Consider the following 14,284-nt stretch of genomic DNA (forward strand, 5'->3'; position numbering starts at 1 on the left):
TGCTGCTGAACCAGGAGTTGAGGCACCACCACGCTCCTACAGCAGTGGCCCAATCAGCCTTAACGGAAGACAATATGGTTTTGGTGGTTAAGAAAACCTGGGTTCAAAAATCCGGCTATCCCATTTCCTGGGTGTGGCTTGTGTGCAGCTTATGTAAGTGACTAGGAGCCTAAATTCTCTCTGGGCCTCAATTCCTCCATTTTAAAACCCGGTAGGCTTAAGGATCAAGTAAAGTAATGATTATGGAATGATCTGTGCAGGCCTAACACCCGACAAAAGACAGGTATGTTAATAACATCTAATGCGGCACACTCAGGGACAAACGATGATGGTCAGCTTCGATCACCACCTTGCTCCCTGTCAGAGGAAGGGCAAAGCCCCGAACAGAAGAGCTTTTTGGAGATGAGCCTCTACTGACTGCAGCTAGTCATAGTGAAGTGACCTCATCCCTTAACTAGATGAGCAAACCCCATGGTCCTAGCTTCCCCCACCCTCTCTGTCTGTGTAGCAGGGAAGGGTGAGTGGGAATAGTCAACTAGGCTGATTCCTCTGACCCCCAGGGACATCCATTTCTCCAGCACCAGCCTGTTGCTCCAGGAGCCACCAGCCATAATTCCACAGCGACGGTTCCCCTTCCTTACAGGGGGGAGAAGGGCTAGAGGAACAGCCCTCAGGATCCGGCTTTAGAATGGGAGCCAATGGGGTGAGGCAAAGGCAGGGCCAAGGCCCTTACCACTGTCCACCCTCCTGGGAACAAAGGACAAGGAGACAGGCTCTGTGAGCCTCCACCACAGAACAAGTTTTCACCTGGCAGGCCTGGCATCCAACCCTGTCCAGACTCAAGAGGGCTTCTAACACCATCACCATAACTACCTTCCTTTTTTGTCGGGCCTTCCTTGTGGCCTACAAGGATACGTTAAAAGCTCACTGTCCCTCTTCCCTAAGCTATGAAGTCCCCTAAGATTTGCAGGTCCTGTACTTCAGCCCTAAGGTAACTTCTCTTTTCCCAACGGCTGGGGTCCATTTCTTTCCCACCAGACGCCCAGGGCCCATTTTCCTACATCCCTTCCTCACTTCGCAGGGCTGCGACTGGCTTGTGTGGGGGTGGGGTACAGATCAAGATCCGCCCCCTCTCCTTCACCACCTGAGGATCCCTGGCCCTTTCCTTTGGTTGCATCTATCAGAGACCACCCTTTTCGAGTCCCCTTCCTCCTAGACCCTCTATCAAGATCTCTTTGGCTGGCATCCCTCCTTGCCTGGAGGAGTTAGAGGGACTCCATCTTATCTACACATCCCTTCCTCCCCAGGTCCTCCTTTACCCTCTGATTCCTCCAACACAGGTCTCCTTTTTCTGATCGCGCACCCTTTCTCCCAACCCCCTCCAGGCGCCCCGCCCTAGAACCTCCTCCAGGACCTGTGCAACCCGGCCCCTTCCTCTGCAAACCCCACTTCTAGGGCTCCCTCTTGCTACCGCAGAACCTTCTACCCTCTCGGGATGGACGACCCAGGCCCCTCCTCGAGCCCCCACGACTTGGACTCCTGGTTCCAGGCGCTATGCCCGCTCTGGGTGGCCAGGGCCCCCTCCCCCAGCACACCGTGTACGTGTCCACGAGCTCGGAACCCACGACGCGCGCCTCCTTGGCCGGCTCGGCCTCCCGCTCGGGCCCGAAGCTGAGTGCCGCCGCCGTCGCCATGTTTCAGGTTCCGCCGCTGCCGACGCCCGGCGCAGACTGGCAGCAGCAGGGGGCGGGGTCAGCGTCCCGCCGCCCCCCGGCCCCCGCCGCCCCCCGCCCGCACCCGCGCCGCCATCTTGGCCCCACTGCCTTCCCGCGCCCTCGCCCCGCCCCTCGCCCAGAATTGACAGGACTCGCCAATGGCACGCATGCGTAGCTCCCGCGGGCTGGCCTAGTTGCCTTTTGTATCCCTGTGTAGCGTCTTACTTCTCTGGCAGTTGTAGTTGTCCTTTAGGCCCTCAGCCACGGAGGCTAGAGGCCAGGGGCCTTGTGAACTCTCCGAAGTCAGTCTGCTTCGCCTGGTCTCAGTTTCCAGGGGACATGACTAGGGTCTCTCCTGGCTGTTAGGCTCATTCCCTGTGTAGCAAGAGCAAGATGGAGACGATAAGAACCGGACTTAGAGCTGGAGCAGGACCAGAGTGACTCTGATGCTAGGGGAGTCTGTCGTTACATGGAGTGATGGAGAATTGAGTGTGGTGATTCTGCATTGACCAGCACATCCCCGTTGTGTGCTAGGCTGCAAACTGGAGTGTTCACGGGAAATGTATATGAAGCAGAGGTGCAGGTGAGGGGAAGGGATATGTGCTGCCCATCTGGTTCCCCAGATGACATCCTGCAAGAGCTCAGATTGAGGGGGACACAGACTGGCCCTGGACACAAAAGCTTCAGGGCTTGATTGAGCAAACATTAGCCATGGGGACTAGCTGGAGAAGAGGTGGCCCAGCCAGAGGATGAAGGAAGAGAATCCTGATATAGATAGGGTTCTGTAGGAATTCTTGTTGAATCAGAGAGTACAGCTGACTCAAGTCCAAGGTGGGCATTGCTCTCCTTGAGAGACAGAAGGTTGGGGCATGGCAGATCTGGCTGAAGGGCTCCAGGTTAGCCAATCCTAGGTGGACCGGTGACGTCTTCCCTGGCCAGTTTCATATTATACGCTGAACCTTACTTGGGAGGCTTTTCTTGGCAGGGTTTACACTGTTAGCCCCTGTTTGCATGTTACCCCCTCCCGAGAGAAGTAATGTAAGGTAGGGGCTTTCGGTAGGTAGTTATTGTCCGTTTGAAAGCTTCTTGTTTCCTCATCTGGAAAATGGGGGTGTTGCATAGAAGATTGAACCATTTGTTTTTAGGGGCCTGGCTGGCCCATGCCCACTACTTCACATTTCCTGTCTGGGCCTAGACTTCGTGTTTTCACTCATTCAAGAAACTTTTCTTGGAGCTGTTGAGATGGCATATGTATATAACACACACACACACACACACACACACACACACACACACACACACACACACATTTAGGCGCTTGCTGTCAAGCCTGAAGACTTGATATCCTGGAATCTAGGTAGCAGAGGGAGATAGATGACTCCTGTAAGTTATCCTCTGACCTCCACGTGCACACATAAATAAATATACTAAATTGGTTTTTTTCTTGAGAATTCACTGTGGGGTATAGGGAACAGGTGGCAAGGGACCTGGTCCTTATGGTCTTTCATAGTTCCTGGCCCAGGCAGAGGATACAGGGACTCCAGCCAGCCCGAGATTACAGGGACCAGGGGAGGGGGTGGAGGATATTACAGGCAGTGGTGGGCTGGGCTGGGAATGCAGCAGGAGGGAGGCAGGGCTATTTAAGCCCAGGCTGAGGGCTGGCTGGCAACCCCAGCAGCCTGTCCGTGAGCTGCCTCCAGCATGGATGACATCTACAAAGCCGCGGTGAGAGATGAGTCTTTAAGGGGTTGGGATGGGTAGGTCCACCGGGGGTTCACTCAGCTCAGAATGGGGGGCGAGGGTGCCCCAGGGAAGTGATGGAGGACTCAGAAGAGGCCCCACACAGCTGTAGCTAAGCCCCTCAAAGGAATAGTGGGGCTGACATTTGGAGGGTGCAGAAAAGGTAGGAGTCTTGGGATCTGGAGGGGGCTGTCAGGTAGCTAGAGGATGTGGTCTCATCTTTTAGCATCCTGTGTGGCTCTCTGTTTCTAGATGTCTAGTCTGTCACTGTCTTGGCCACACCTCTGTATTTTTGTGTCTATTCTTTAGGCCATTAGTCTTCCTCAGGGTCTTTCCACCTCTGTTCCTTCCTCACTGTCTCACCGAGTCCTTGTCTCTCTGTGTATCCCCAGCCCCCACCCCATTTCTACCTCTCACAATCTGCTTCTTACACGCTCAGATCTGCCGCCCTCCTCTAGCCCCTTAGCTGGCTGAAGAAGCTTTAGAAGGTGGGAGGCAACTGTGAGGAGGGCTGCAGAACTTGAGTTCTGGGATGGGGAAGGTGCTTAGAAGGTCCAGGCCTGGGGAGAGGTAGGGGAGAGGGAACAGAAAGCTGAAACTTAGTCCTTGTAAGGTCTGGCAGGCTCAGGGCTTAGGTAGACGTTGAAGGTGATAGGAGTCAGGGCTAAAGAACATCACCCCAAGACTTGCAATCTCCTTGGGACCCTGTGGGACTTTTGATATAATCACTACCTGCTCCAGAGACAAGAAAATCCTAGCAAACAGCTGTTCCCAGAGACTTCTCCCCCAACACCCAGAATATGGCCCCTCTTGTGAGCAGGGCAGGGCTGCAGCTGGTTCCTATGGTGTCCTTGCTGATCTTGTAGGAGTCCGTGGAGCTGGAGTGGGGGGGGGGTAGCCCTCCACCTAGTGCCCATACAAGGCCTGGCGGGGCTGGGAACTAATTTTGGCTCCCCGGCAGCACCAGTAGGCTAAGGGGGCAGATAACACTGCCCCACCCCCCACATACCAAAGTCCCCAGAACAATCACCAGGTTTAACTTTGTCCTCCTTTAAAAATAGCTCAGTGGCCACCCTGGTCAGGTTACAGTGGGAGGCTTTGCTCACCCCCACATTAGTTTTATTGTCTCAACCTGAGGGACAGCTGTCTCTTAGGCCATGCAGCTTAGGTTTCATTAGGGTGATCTAAAGGACATAGAATGGTCATTGAGTATTGTTACTCAGGACACCTTGCTCCTGGAAGGGGTGCCTGGCTGTCATCTTGGCCCCTAGCCCAGCCTCTGGAAGATCAGCTGGGTCACCTTAGGGCTTTGGGGGCAGGAAAGGAGGACTGAGGACTTCCTCTGTAACCTGGGAGTGGGTGCCTCCTTCCATTCCCAGTCTTCCTACCTGTGGAATGGGTCATTCTCTACAGCAGTCTCCACTAAGGCCTAAGTTGGGTCCTGAGTTCCCTTTTCCTCTCTAGGTAGAGCAGTTGACAGAAGAGCAGAAGAATGGTAAGTGTCACCCATTGAGGGGACAGTGGGGCTGGGTGGAGGGTATGTGGGGATGCCTTTCCAGGAAAGAACCCCAGATTAGAGGCCACAGTCTGAGGGTTCGCCTTGCTATGACTTCAAAGAACTCTTGGAGGGAGGTGGGCGGTTTGCTGGTGGCCCCAGGGACCTGGGTTTCTAGTGTCCTGACTGCTGATCACATCCCCTCACTCTACCATTGGACACAGAGTTCAAGGCTGCCTTTGATATCTTTGTCCTGGGTGCGGAGGATGGCTGCATCAGCACCAAGGAGCTGGGCAAGGTGATGAGGATGCTGGGCCAGAACCCCACACCTGAGGAGCTGCAGGAGATGATCGATGAAGTGGATGAAGATGGTGAGCCCTTTCACCCACTCCAGTCTCCACGCATGCAACACCCTGGGCTCACTGGCCTCCGACTCTTAGCCATCTCATCCAGAGACTCAACAAATAGCTCATGCCTGCAACTCCAAGAAGGCTGAGGCAGTATGGCTGTGATGAGTTTGAAGCCAGTCTGATTGGGTCACATGGGGAGCTCCAGGCCAGCTTGGACTACAAAGCAAGATTCTGCCTCAAATAAGAGGAGTGGGCAAATGAACACACTAGCCCTGCAGTGTTGGTGTGGGGAGGGCACTGCCTGAGTGCTAACCTCCTCTCTCCGGCCCTGCTATCTCCCCACAGGCAGTGGCACAGTGGACTTTGATGAGTTTCTTGTCATGATGGTTCGGTGCATGAAGGATGACAGCAAAGGGAAGTCTGAGGAGGAGTTGTCGGATCTCTTCCGCATGTTTGACAAGTGAGAACATGCTTGCCTTCTGACCCTGACCCAAGCAGAGCGTAGAAAGGGGTAGTCTCAGCTGGGCAGTGGTGGTGTGCACGCCTTTAATCCTAGCACTTGGAGGTAGAGGCAGGCCAGTCTCTGAGTTCAAGGCTAGCCTGGTCCACAGAGTGAGTTCCAGAACAGCCAGAGCTACACAGGGAAACCCTATCTTGAAAAAAACAAGGGTTGGGGATTTAGCTTAGTGGTAGAGCACTTGCCTGGCAAGCACAAGGCCCTGGGTTCGGTCCTCAGCTCAAAAAAAAAAAAAAAAACGAGAAAAAAACAAAACAAGAAAGAAAGGAAGGAAAGAAGGAAGGGAAGAAGGGAGGAAGGAAGGAAGGGAGGAAGGAAGGGGTAGTCTTTCCCTTCCAATGCTAGATACCCTGCAGTCTATCTCCCATCCTATGTGATAAGACACTAGACATCTTCTAGTATCCCTGTCCTGTCTCCTGGGGTTGTATGTGTGGGGTGCCTCTTCCCTCCTCCTCTGTCCTCTCCTGAGCTCTGAGGTACCCCTTGCCCGCCCCACCCCCTGTAGAAATGCTGATGGCTACATCGACTTGGATGAGCTGAAGATGATGCTGCAGGCTACCGGCGAGACTATTACAGAGGATGACATTGAAGAGCTCATGAAGGATGGAGACAAGAACAATGATGGCCGGATTGACTATGATGGTGAGTGGGTGGGAGGACCACCCTGCTGCTGTTCACCCTCTGCTCAGCTCTCATCTGACCTGTCCATGGTCCTCTTTCCACAGAGTTCCTGGAATTCATGAAAGGTGTGGAGTAGACCCTGACTTTGCACAGAATTGCCCCACGCCTGTCCTCCCTCTCCAGACAGACCCTGTGGTACCAGTACAACTGGATTCTCTAGACTCTGAACCTGGTTGTGTCCTTTAACACACACACACCCCTCCACCCCAATCTGGACTCTCTCCCCTTTCCTGTCCTGGGGAATGCAAATAAATCCTTGCTCCCCAGAGGCTGGTATCTTGCTCTGACTTTCTTGGGGCCAGTCTCTTCTCAGGGATCCCTCCTGCCTGTGTTCTGACTGTTCAACCCACCTTCTACCAGAGGACTTTCATTAGGTCCCAGATATCTTGCTCTGTGCCTTGCTGGTAACTGGGCCCTGCAGCAGCCCCAGAACCTGCAGTGTTCCAAGTTTATGAAAGGTGTGCAGCTGACACTGACCTTCACTAAAAGCTGCCCATTCCCCCACCTCCCACTTTAGCCAGCTTTGGGATGAAGGTGAGCTGCCTGGGTCAGCCAGTATGGCAGCCAGCAGATATCCTCTGAGGGGGAGCAGTTAGTTCAGTGGGTACTGGATGCTCCTTGGCATAGCAGCCTCTCCATCCTGGTTGGAATGAAGCGAAATCTCGTGAGATCCAGCAGGCTTATGGCACTAACTATCTCCCTACTGCCTTGTATTTCCCACTGAGAATACTGACTCTTGGCCTCTGATGAACATATAATTTACTCCACACTCTATCGTCCATTTTACAGACGAGGACCCAATGGCCCAGAGAGCCAAGGCCATCTGGCAAATCTACAAGAGGGCTTAGCCACCTTGCCGCCAGCCAAGGACTCTGACAGACTAGGTCAACTGGACCTACTGTCTAGCTCCTTGAGCCCTCCGAGATCGGCCTCTTGCCTGATCTTTTTCCCTGACAGGAAATGAAGGCCTGAAGTCTGGAGACATCCCCCAGCTTAGTGGGGGTGCCCAGGTCAGAGCTGCAGCCAGAACAGTGACTGGGGGTGGTGGTTTGGGGGTTTGCAAGGAAGTGGAGGTGTTGGTAGCAATGCTTTCAGGATAGACAGCTGATAATGACAACCAGGCTCCAGCCAGAATGTCAGCAGCTGTCCTTGCTCCGCCTGCTCCGCCTCTGCACCTGTGCCCCAGCCTAAGCATTCCCCAGACAGGCTGCACATTCCAGAGAGAGTCTTGGAATTCTAGACGTGCCTCTGCCTGGGCAAGAGTTGTCAGGAGTTCCCAGTCCCTGCAGAGCCATGGGAGGAGTGTAGAAGGGTCTCCACAGGCCTTCCCTTGGGATTGGGAACTGGAGAACTTGGGGAACTATGAAGATATCCAGAGTGACCCAGTAAGGATGATGACCCAGAGGAGGAGAAGCCACAGTGAGTGGTACAGCCTGCCAGTGTGTCATTCAGTGGCCTCTCCACACACCCTATCTGCAGTATAGAACTAGATGCTGTGGTATATCAGAGCGAGGCCTTGTTCCTAATCTCAGGATCTCTAGCCAACTCTGGGAAATGAAAAGGCAAAGGAATTCAGTGAGGAAAGTAGCCTAACACAAAGTCGTCCTGGGATGTTTCCTAGAAGAGGAAGTCTTGAGCAGAACCCCGAAGAACACCAATGAACCAGCTGTGGGGCACAATGGGAAGACTTGAAATGGGTCTCAAACAGGAAGGCAGCCCTGGGACAGAAGCTGAGCCCCAGTTACCTCAGGGAGAGATGGGCAGTGCCTGGCCTCCTGTTCTGGAGTGCTCAGAGAATGATCTACCGTAGTCTGCCTTTAGTTTATAAATGAGTTTATTAACTATGTAGCAAGCAAAAGTAAAAGAATAGCCACAGGTAGAGAGAAGCAGTAGCTAGCAGGACATTATTCAAACATCTGGCAGAGATGTTCTCTCAGCCCCACTGAGAGCAAACAGGAGGCAAGGCCATCAAACTGGAGACTTATAACCATCCAGCCAAAATCAGCTGGGGAAGCCCTGTGTGGGCAGCTGTGTTGCAGGAACCTTAAAAGTACTTATTAATAAAATCAAGGGGTTGGGGATTTAGCTCAGTGGTAGAACGCTTGCCTAGCAAGCGCAAGGCCCTGGGTTCGATCCTCAGCTCCTAAATAAATAAATAAATAAATAAATAAATAAATAAATAAAATCAAACCTGAGGCCAGTTATTGGGGTGAACGCTGGAAGATCAGAGAAGCAGAACAAGCCACAGCTTCCTCACCTTGCCAGTTCCTCAACTGACCCTGTTTCCTCAGACTGGAAACCTTTGTGTCCTCATCCAAATGGCTCTCAGCTGAACTGCTGCTCCAAAGCCTAAAAGCTTAACCAGCCAAACGCTTCTAGTTTCTGCTTTTCATGCCTTATATATCTTTCTCTTTCTGCCACCACTCTCTGGGATTAAAGGCTCACTTCTTGGGATTAAAGGCATGTGTCACCAGGTCTGGCTGTTTCTAATGAGGCCTTGAACCCAGAGATCCAGAGGGATTTCTGTCTCTGGAATGCTAGGATTAAAGGTGTGTGCTACCACTGCCTATCCTCATGTTTAATATTGTGGCGGTCCTGTTCTCTGACCCCAGATAAGTTTACTAGTCTGCACAATATTTGGGGGAACTCAACCACCACACAGTTGTCTGGAATTCCCAGTCCAGAGAATCTTAGGTGGAGGAGACCGTCTCCTGGATGAGTAAAAGAACACATTACTGGGGCTGGAGAGATGGCTCAGAGTTTAAGAGCACTGGCTGTTCTTCCAGATGTCCTGAGTTCAATTCCCAGCAACCACATGGTGGCTCATAACCATCTATAACGAGATCTGGTGCCCTCTTCCGGCCTTCTGGCATACATGCAGGCAGAACACTGAAGTACATAATAAATAAATAAATAAATCTTAAAAAACAAACAAACAAACAAACAAACAAAAAACCCAGAACACATTACCGCAGATAGATAACGTCCAATCAGGTTCTGACAACATCAGCACCGGCCAACAGGACAAACTGAAGAAGCCAGCAGTTCCCAGTTGAGCTTTCTTCCCGTGGTTTCACCCTCACTTCTGGCATTTTTTCCCTTTTCTTAATTAATTACAATTTTTCATTTATTTTACATCCCTACCACAGTTTCCCCCTCCCTCCTCTCTTTCCCTCCTCTCCTCCCCTCCTCTCCCCTGCCTTCCTTCCCTCTGCCTTCTCAATTCACTCTTCCTGTTTTTGTTCAGAAAGGGGCAGGCCTCCCATGAGTGTCAACAAAGCATGGCTCATCAAGTTGAGGTAGAACTAAGCTCCTCCCCTTGTATTAGGACTGGGCAAGGTGACCCAGGATGAGGTGCCCAAGCGTTAGGGACAGGCCCCGATCTCATTGTCCGGAGTCCCACAAATAGACCAAACTACACAACTGTCACATCTATGTAGAGGGCCTCGATTGGTCCCATGCAGGCTCCCTAGCTGTTGGTCCAGTCTGTGAGCTCCTATGAGCCCAGGTTGGTTGTTTCTGTGGGTTCCCTTGTGATGACCTTGACCATCACCCCACCCCACTTGAGGCATTTTACATCATAGGATTAAATAATAGTAATACCACTTGGAAACGGCTGACCTTCTGGCTGTTCTCAAAGACACAGTGTTTTTACTCTTAGACTGTTTTAATTGCTTCTCTCCTGTTGCAGAGCTAGGGAGCAAGTTTGCCACAGGAAACATTTTGGAGAATATTTGAAATAAACTTGCTGGAGTCTGGGACAGAAGAGCTTCCCCTAGCTCCCAGATTCTACTTTCTACATGCTTAAACAGCATACAACAATTTACCAATATAACAGACATTACATGCTCCCAAACAACTCAGCTTACGTAAGGAAGCAGGGAGGCATTCTTGAGGCTGCAGAGGTAGAAGGGCTGAGCGAGCCAGGAGCCCTGCCAGCAGCTGGGTGAGAAGGCGGGGTGGCTCTTGGTACTGTGGGATGCTGGAGCAAAGGGGCATGGAAGGTTTTGGAGAATATTTTGAAATTGCTGTAGGTAGAAATTGCCAAAGGCTTGAACTTGAGAGGACTAGGGACTCCAGGGTGACCCTTGGAGTTTTGGTCACATTGACATTTCTTGAGATATGAACGCCTGGGGAAGCACAGGTTTGGATCAGAGGTTTTAGGGATGGAAATGTCTTTGCATCCAGTTTTGGTATTTATCTTTTTGTGAAATTCTAGACTTTAAGACATGTAGAAATAGCACAAAATACTCCCATTTTCAGGCCAGGGAGATGCCTCAGTGGGTAAAGGCACCTGCTACCAAGCTAGATGACCTGAGACTAACTCCTGGGACCCAGTGGACGCAGTATTGTCACACCTGGACTGCTTTACTGTTCTCTACTGTCTTGTGGAGAACTAGCTTGTCCCAGGAGGGATGCTGGGAGTAGTTATGAAAGTTGTTCTCTGAACTTCATACATGCACAGTGGCACACTTGCACCCGAGCCCACCTCTATGCACATACACAAATATATAAATGTGAAAATATCCAAACTACTCTCAGCTGTTCTTTGGCCTGCTTTACCAAGGTCTCCCAAGGCAGTTCAGGTTAGCCTCAAGTGTGCCATCCCCCCACCAAGGTCTCCCAAGGTAGTTCAGGTTAGCCTCAAGTGTGCCATCCCCCCACCAAGGTCTCCCAAGGTAGTTCAGGTTAGCCTCAAGTGTGCCATCCCCCCACCAAGGTCTCCCAAGTGCTGGGACTACAGATGTGAAAATTACTCTGGCTTGGACTTGAGCTTTCATTTTGTTTTAGTTCTTTGAGACAGGGTTTCTCTGTGTAGCCCTGGCCTTCCTGGACCTCACTCTGTAGACCAGGCTGACCTTGAACTTGGAGATCCACCTGCCTCTGCCTCCCGAGTGCTGGCATAAAAGGTGTGCACCACCACAGCCGGATTTGAACTTTAACATTTTAGATAACCACAAGACGGTGCTCAAACTGAGGGCATCGACGTGAGCATCACACTGTTACCTCACCTGTAGACCTGACTCAAGTTTTGTCAGCTGCCCAGAGTTCTGTTCCTGGATCAGTCACTGTGTGGTGAAGATGATACCCATGTATTCAAGCTGGCCTGGCTCCTTGTCGGTTTGTGACTGTTTCTCAGTCTTTCTTCCTCCTTCAAGACCTTGATTTGGAAGGAGTACAGGCTCCTTCTGGTGTGTGTGTGTGTGTGTGTGTGTGTGTGTGTGTGTGTGTGTGTGCCCTCACTCTTGAGTACATGCAGAAGCCAGAGGAAGACTCTGGGTGTCTTGCTCTATTTCTCTGCCTAATTCCTTTGAGACAGGTTCTTTCACAGAAACTGAGCTCGGCCGGCTTCTATCCTTATCTGCCCCCACACTGGGATTGCAGGTGCATGTGTGGTCATGCCTGCCTGACTTTTTATGAGGGTCTTGGAGGTCAAGCTCGGGTCCTCATGCTTATTTGTTCCCCTCTCTCTCTCTCTCTCTCTCTCTGTGTGTGTGTGAGTGTGGCTCAGAGGTCAGCTTCAGAGTGTTATTTCTCAGGTGCTGTCCAGAATCTTTTCTGAGACAGTCTTTCACTCACCCTGAGGACTCACTGGTGAGGCTGACCGAACAGTGCACTCCAGGGATGGCCCTATCTCTACCTCCCCAGGGCTGGGATTACAAGAACCTGCCACCACACCTGTTTTATTAAGTGGGTTCTGGGGTTCAAACTCAAGCCTTCTCACTCACAGAGTAGGCACTTTGCCAAGCGAGTCACCACTCCAGCTCCCAAGCTGGTTCTTTGGTAGACTCTCTCAAAGTTCGGGAGGGTTTCCTCAGAAATTTTAGGTGGGGCAGTTTAGATGGCTTGATTACAAGAAAGATGAAGAATCAAAGCTGAGATGCTGGGAGAGGCTGGTGGGGAGATGCACAGATGAGAGCTAACAGAGGGGCGAAGTAAGAGCCAGGAATATGGTGTCAGCAGAGCGGGAAACCCTTTTCCAGTTTTGTCCATGAATGAGGGCCCCAGAGAAAGTGGCAGAGAACGGGTGCCTGAACCTGACGTAAGCAGTTGGGTAGGACACATGGATAAGAGTTGATGGGTGGGACTGGAGAGATGGCTCAGAGGTTAAGAGCACTGGCTGCTCTTCCAGACGTCCTGAGTTCAATTCCCAGCAACCACATGGCGGCTCACAACCACCTGTAATGAGATACATAATTAATAAATAAATCTTAAAAAAAAAATTCCAAAGCCCACTTTAAAAAAAAAAAAAAGAGTTGATGGGTGAAAGAAAGAGGCCTGAATGATGGCTAATGGCTCCAGGGTTTTGGGATTCGAGCCCTCCCTCATTCCTTGCCTCCTCCTTCTAGGCCTTAGCTATCTGGATGGGAGGGTCCCAGCAGGATGAAAGTCTGATTAGAGGGGGCTGAAGAGAGTGAGCAGTGGTCTGGGAGACAGAGAATGGTGTGAACAACCATCAAAATCAGAGGAATAACAGAGACTAGGGAGATTTGAGGATGGGTAGGGAATGATCGGTGTGCTAATGGGAACAACCCATCAAGGGCGATGGAGAGGCTGGGCCACCATTGTCCACAAGGCTGGGTCATAGTGCTGGGCCCAAGATTTTAACTAGAGGGCAGGCAGGTGGCCTCGGTGGGTGAAAGATTGTGGTGTGGGTGTTGGTGTGGGTGTGGATAATGAGTGTAGTGGTAGAACCCAGAGGAAGGAGGACGTGTTCCAAAGATGCGCACAGAAAGGCATATTCTTCTGGGCGAGCACTTGAAGAGTGCCTGAGGTATGTGTGGGGGGAGAGAGGGTGATGGGCAGTGACTGGGGAGGGGAACAGAGTCAAGGCCACTATGCTGGCTAAGCCTGCTACACAGCTGCCTCTTTGCCTGGGGTTTAGACGTGAGAACTGTCCAGAAGGGGGCATTAAGGAGAGGGGAAATGTCCCTGCCATTCCTGGCTCTCTTCATCAGCTGCCAGAGGTCGGAACCATTCTGGGAGAGATGAAGGAGGTCATGACCCATTCATTAAAGGGAGTTCTAGAAAACGCCATGGCAGTTGAGGACAGAAAAGGGGGAGCTATTCCTTCCAGGCATTATTGCCTCAGAAGTGTACCCAGAATGGCTGGGCTATACAACCCTGCATGTATCCACCTGATCGCACCTGCTACAAGAACACACACATGCCATAGGAATCAGTTCAGAGATCCCAAGCGCCCGCCATCTAACGCCACAGCACTCGCATGCATCACCTATTTCTGGCCTCTCCACTGTGGAGTTTTGTTGTTCTTTTCCTGGATAGGGCTTTCTCCGCGAAGCCTCCCTTGATTTCTTTTTTTCCATTAGAAGAAATCCCGGAGCATCTTTCCTGCTTCTGCTTCTCTGCATTGTGGTGTCTAGGTAACTGCCTGATTGCTCAGGAGCAGGTTCCAGCACAAAACCAGATTGGCGTTTTTTGGATCTCTCATGAAATTCCATCTTTGTCCATTAGGTGGCACCAGGGGTCTGTGCGAGGCTGCAGCGTGCCTTTGGGTCTGCAGCTGAGAGGAAGGGTCCATACTCTGCTGTTTAGACTGAGGAAGAGAAGGAGAAAGGGAGGAATGGAGAGACAGCGACAGAGGGAGAAACCTGACTGAATCCGCACAGCTGAGTATGGGCCCCCAGGCCCTGTCCCAGGCTTTTTCTGCCCACCCCACGTGCCTGTCCTGATAGACGCAGGCCTCCCTACAGCCACAGCTAGGGTCTGGCTGAGCGTAGACCCCCGGGGTGGTGGCCTGAGGAGGCACCCTGCTCACACTCAA

General features: G+C 51.8%; 2 protein-coding genes across 5 annotated transcripts in view; one reads left to right on the forward strand and one right to left on the reverse strand.

Annotated features, from left to right (window-relative positions):
* Nisch (nischarin) overlaps nt 1-1,809 on the reverse strand; it is a 37,752-nt gene extending 35,943 nt beyond the window's left edge. For 3 of the 4 annotated variants that reach the window (XM_036198580.1, XM_036198579.1, XM_036198581.1), the window contains exon 1: nt 1,596-1,808. In XM_036198580.1, coding sequence (XP_036054473.1) covers nt 1,596-1,694 — 99 coding nt within the window. In that variant the 5' untranslated portion in view covers nt 1,695-1,808. Of the gene's footprint in view, nt 1-1,595 lie in introns of all 4 variants that reach the window. The other variant, XM_036198582.1, reaches the window with a different exon arrangement.
* Nucleotides 1,810-3,330: 1,521 nt separating this feature from the next.
* Tnnc1 (troponin C1, slow skeletal and cardiac type) lies at nt 3,331-6,767 on the forward strand. Its single transcript, XM_036199474.1, has 6 exons — nt 3,331-3,440; nt 4,920-4,950; nt 5,175-5,321; nt 5,646-5,760; nt 6,323-6,459; nt 6,543-6,767. The coding sequence occupies exons 1-6, from the start codon at nt 3,417-3,419 to the stop codon at nt 6,572-6,574; spliced, it is 486 nt and encodes a 161-aa protein (XP_036055367.1). The 5' UTR covers nt 3,331-3,416; the 3' UTR covers nt 6,575-6,767.
* The last annotated feature ends 7,517 nt before the right edge of the window (nt 6,768-14,284 follow it).

This window comes from Onychomys torridus, chromosome 9, assembly GCF_903995425.1.
Source record: "Onychomys torridus chromosome 9, mOncTor1.1, whole genome shotgun sequence".
Classification (NCBI taxonomy): domain Eukaryota; kingdom Metazoa; phylum Chordata; class Mammalia; order Rodentia; family Cricetidae; genus Onychomys; species Onychomys torridus.

Excerpts from the sequence above, each read along its gene's own strand:
- Tnnc1 (XM_036199474.1), top strand. The coding sequence starts at position 3,417 with ATGGATGACATCTACAAAGCCGCG. Across the intron at positions 3,441-4,919 it reads ATGACATCTACAAAGCCGCG|GTAGAGCAGTTGACAGAAGA; the intron begins GTGAGAGATGAG and ends TTTCCTCTCTAG. Across the intron at positions 6,460-6,542 it reads TGGCCGGATTGACTATGATG|AGTTCCTGGAATTCATGAAA; the intron begins GTGAGTGGGTGG and ends CTCTTTCCACAG.